The sequence below is a fragment of the Coffea arabica genome, chromosome 4e (assembly GCF_036785885.1).
Source record: "Coffea arabica cultivar ET-39 chromosome 4e, Coffea Arabica ET-39 HiFi, whole genome shotgun sequence".
Lineage (NCBI taxonomy): Eukaryota > Viridiplantae > Streptophyta > Magnoliopsida > Gentianales > Rubiaceae > Coffea > Coffea arabica.
The window spans coordinates 46571131-46576281 of NC_092317.1; the positions used below are offsets into that span (position 1 = coordinate 46571131).

Sequence of the window (5151 nt, forward strand, 5' to 3'; positions counted from 1 at the left end):
GGTAATATAGTCAATTCTCCATCAAGGCCGATGACCTATTCTCTTTGCTACAATTAGCGTAGCACCCTTAATTTAAGATACCGGTTTTTTTTTCCCTTCGTGTTTCTAAATTTCTAAAAGATGCATGGGTGAAACATCTCTTTCTATACAGCATAAACAATAATAAAGACAACGTACGCACAACAAAACATGTAAGTAGTCTTTTTAGAGCCCAATACAAGCTGATTTAGTTGACAAAGACGTGCCACTTTTCACAAAAAGTTATATGTTTGAATTCCACTGCTAATATGAGAGCTATATTAGTGGGTCTCTATAACCAACGTATTGTTCCGGAGGTATGTCCTGATCTGTGATGGTGATCAGAGCCGAATCTACCCAAAACATTTTTTCTTACCAAAAAAAAAAAAAAGTCTTTCTGCAAGCAAAGACCAAATGAAATGCCATAAAAATAATTAAATTGGCATTAGGTGGGTTTGCAATAGATTAATAGAGTAGATGCAATGACAAATAGGCAAAGATCTTTGCTTGGTAATGATATTCAAGGGGCAAAGCCATGTGATGGTGAGGGTGGGCAATTGCACCCCTAAACTTCAAAAGATTAGAAATTTAGCTAGTAAATTTGTACTTTTTAATTTCTTTTCTATTTGTACTTCCTAAAATTTTTAAAACTATCCTTACCTATTGCCGCAACTAATTTTTCTTAAGTTCCTTCCTTTACTTCCGTTCTATTGAAGATTTAAACTATCACCATCGTCGACATAGAGATGAGATGAAAATCTTTTAATTTAACTTCAATAAATAGGGAAAAATCCACTTTTCGTCCCCAAACTTTAAGTCAGAGACACATTTCGTCCCTCAACTTTCAGGTGATACACATTTGGTCTTTGAATTAATTTTTTTTGGACACATTTGGTTAGAAAACGTTAATTTGTCGAAATTGGACGGAGAAGGTCACGTGCATTGCGCGTGGCCGTTAAGTGATACACAAAACTCAGTCAAACAGTCAAAATCAAACAAAATTTCCCCAATTTCATCTTCCCGTTCTCTCCTCCATTCTGATATTTTGCACGGCGACAAAAAGTTGCAATTGAAAACCCTAGCTTAAAAAATTGCATTCTAAGATGAAATTGAGCCAAGTGGGGAAAAGTGTTTGATTAGGTTGGCTTGTACAAGTAAGAACTTAGTTGAATCAAGTGTAGTTGCCCTAAAAAATGAGGTCCAGAAGCTCGGAAGCCTCCTCAAATTCGTCCAGCAGCTGCCGTGTCGTGTGTGGGTGTGGATTAAAAGCAAAATTGACCACTTGTTGGCGGGATGACAACCCTGGAAGAAGATTTTATGGTTGTCCACGATGGCCGGTAAGCTTTTGTTATTTTGTTGGATATTTTGTGGAGGACAATTGTGAAAATTCGTTCGATTTCTGATGATGTACAAATGTAATTGTATTACAGAAATTGGATAGATGTAAATATTTTGAATGGTTGGACGAACCAATCTGTGTAAGAGGAAGGAGCATCATACCTGGTTTGCTGAGAAAGATGAATCGAATGGAGGAAACAATTGAAAAAAAACGTAGAAGGAAAAAAATTCTGATTTGCATTATCTTCTTGTTAGCTATGCTTGTTATTGTATTAGTTGTTGGGGGAAAGAGTCGACATACAAAGGAGGGAAAGTTTATGCTCAGGTTGGAGTGAAATAATAGCTGGGCAGATGGCATATTGTAGAAGTAGTATATGTAATGCAGTATTGGCCCTGCTTTTGTTTGTTTAACTGGACGAATTGTTGTAATAGTGTGCAGAATTTGGTAACGAATGAAAATGTCTTACTTTTGACTTTGGCAATTTACTTGTGTTGTGTTTCCAGAAGAATACCAAGTCAGCAATAATGAATGAGAGATCCAGTTGTAAACCATTCAATGTGGACAAATTATCATCATTTCCATTTCAACAACTAAAATTAACATCAAGTTTGCCACTTGTTTGTGGACCATAGACATAAACCAAAAGCTGATCTAAGGCAACAAAAGACTAACATGTCATTGTCTGTCACCAACAAAAAACTAATCTAAGGCATCTGACAAAAGCTGATCTACGGCAACAAAAGACTAACATGTCATTGTGTCATTGTCATGGACACAAAAAAATAGCAACAAAAGACTAATCTAAGGCATCTGCCAATGCAATGTATGACTATTTCATTTTTTTCCCCTTCAGTCCAGAATAACCAGCAACACTGCCAGCTGCAATATCCAAATGTCCAGACTTTATCTTGAGAGGGACATCATTCTTTTTTTTTCTTGGGTGTAAAGGCTGGCTATACTTCACTTGAGACCTTTTTAGGCCCAAAACCTCATACAAATTTGGTGAAGATGGAGCAGCTGCTGTGCCAATACCATCAACAACCTCATTTGGTGTAGTTGCATCCTCCTTCCCCTGATCCTTCATTTTCTGCAAAAGCAACAAAAACATTATGTGGGAAGGTGACCAAATGCGGAAATAATCAAAATAGCAAAATCGTTTACTTTTTTTTTCCTATTGCAGCCTTCTTTCTTTTCTTCTTTCTTTTCTGCAAAATCAATGAAAAAAACTAATAATAAGTTGAAGAATGATTGTAGTAACAGCAATATCAGAAAAATGCAAAACTAATATCTACCTTAGCTACCGTATCAACTAAGTTGTTCTCACAAATTTGGGGAGTACACGTGAGTGGTACTTCAGCTTCATTACATTCTCTGGAGTCATCTTCAACATTTGCAAAAGTATTCTCTGGAATTTGGGAGGCTGCTGGACCTGCTTCAGTAGAAGCAGCATTTTGCTCATCCTTTCTAAGCTGGCAAGGCCTGATATTGTGGCCTTTTTGCATGCAATATTTGCACTTGATGATTTGCCCAACTCTACTCATTTTCTTCTTGGTATACTGCTTTTCCTTTGCTTGCTCCTCTTCATCTGCATTTCTTCTTCTTTGTTTCTTTGGCCTTCCAACTAGTTTCTTGTACAGGGGAGGTTTTGGACCACTTACACCAATGTTCTCCCAATTTCTTTCTCCACTCATTGGAGACACATATCCATCATAACACTTCAAGTATTTCTTCACTGTGTACCAGCTGGAAACAAACTGCATTGGATCCTTTTTTGCACTCCAAAGTGCAGATATAGCATGGGACAAGGAATTCCTGTCAGTTCCCATCTCCTGCATGAACAAGATTGCTCCTTGATGTTGACAACATAATAATCACCATATGGGCAGGAAACCTCATACAGATCATCACTTGACTTGAAAGGAAAGCATTGGGTGGCCTTCTCCATTCTTTTTTGTATTCTATCAACGATCCTAGGACAGTACGCATTGTCTTTCCATCTTGATCTAGCCAAGTCTCTATTTTGCTGCATCCTTTGCATCAGATATAGCCTTAACAATTCCATCATTTCAATGATTGGTTTCTCCCTAGCATCACCTATTTTGCTGTTAAAGCACTCACACAGATTATTCAATAAAATATCGCATTTTGGATAAGTGCTAAAAAAGGCTCTACTCCATTGAGCTGGGGGTTTATCATCAAACCACCTAACTGCATCAATGTCAATTGCTGCCATTTCCTCCATTTTGCTGGAAAATTCAGCTGGTGTAGTTGCCTTTGCAGCAGTCCATAAAGCTTTTCTGAGAGCTTCTCCTTTGAATCCAGCACTTGAAAAGTTTGCATGCATGTGTTTCACACAAAACCTGTGAGCTGCATTTGGGAAAATAAGGTCACAGGCCTGAATTAGGCTTTTTTACTTGTCACTCATGATTGTCAACTCATAATCCCTCTCTATCTTTAAATCTTCCTTCAGCAATTTAAAGAACCATGCCCAAGATTCTTTGTTTTCTCCCTCTGCTATGGCATATGCAACTGGATAGATGCTGTTGTTAGCATCGAATCCAACAGCTATCAATAGAACTCCCCCAACTGACCCTTTCAAAAATGTACCATCAACTCCAATCAAAGGCCTACAACCATCTAAAAATCCTTGTTTCACTCCATTGAAACACACATACAGCCTTTGGAACCTCTGTTGTTGTGTTGCTGTGCTTGTAGATTCATCCACAGTCTTCAAAATAATGGAGCTACCAGGGTTGGATTTCTGAATTTCATTCATGTATGCTCCCAACTTGCCATATTGATCACTTTCACTGCCATGAATAATCTTGAAAGCCCTATTTCTAGCTCTATATGTTTGTTTTTTGGAGAAAGAGCACTTATTTTCTCTCATTACTGTCTTCCTAAAGTGCTCCATATTCACCTTTGGATTAGTCCTAAACTCCTCAGCATATTTTCTACCAACCCATCCAGAATTTACTAGTGGATTGTCATAAGTAAAACCACATGTATGAGTGTCCTCAATTGTCTTGATTTGCACACTACCCTCATCTGCCAATTTTCTTGCATAAATCTCCCAATGGCAGCCTTCACTTCTACACTTAGCCCTCACTCTTAATCTATCATGCTTCACAAATTTACATGGCCTACCTTGTCTAATACTATAATTAGTCACAGCCAACTTGCATTCTTTTATACTACTGAATAACATTTGTAATTTCAACTGTGGATTATCCATGTCTTTTGGGTTGAACACAACATTTTCACTCCTATTTATTTCTTCATCTGATTCATGGAAAGTCTCAAAATCAGATTCAGAATCAGGGCAACATCTATATATTCAGGCATCACCAAACTGTCATCTTTTTCAATTTCGGTTGTCTTATTTTGCATATCAGTCTTATGGTGATCTACACCTAACCATTCTGCAGTGTCATCTACATTTTCATGGAACTCATTATCATCATCATCAGTCATATCAGTCATACTATAATCCGAATCCACTGCGGAGAAGAAAGATTCACTCCCTGAATCACATTCATTGTTTTTTTCCCCATCAGCTCCATTGCTATTTCCTTCCCTTCTATGGTCATCATTAACTGTATTATTCACTCCACAGCCATCAGTTCTTTCATCATCACTAATTTTATATGGATCATAGTCTAGTTGTTGAACTAAGATTTCATGGAATAAGACCTCAAGATATAGGATAATTTCCCTAATTAAACCAGCATTCGTCTTAATATATCCATTTAATTGTCTACTACTGTCTATCCTTATAAAGTTGCTGATTTCCC

The 5151-nt window shown here is 37.4% G+C and overlaps 1 protein-coding gene across 1 annotated transcript; it reads right to left on the reverse strand.

Moving 5' to 3' along the window:
- Positions 1–3767: 3767 nt before the first annotated feature.
- Positions 3768–4592, reverse strand: LOC140005649 (uncharacterized). The gene has a single exon (XM_072046672.1). It carries the CDS (start codon positions 4590–4592, stop codon positions 3768–3770), a length of 825 nt encoding a protein of 274 aa, XP_071902773.1.
- Positions 4593–5151: the final 559 nt, after the last annotated feature.

Bases quoted from the DNA above. Each gene is read 5' to 3' on its own strand.
- LOC140005649 (XM_072046672.1), bottom strand. From the start codon at position 4,592: ATGGATAATCCACAGTTGAAATTACAAATGTTATTCAGTAGTATAAAA.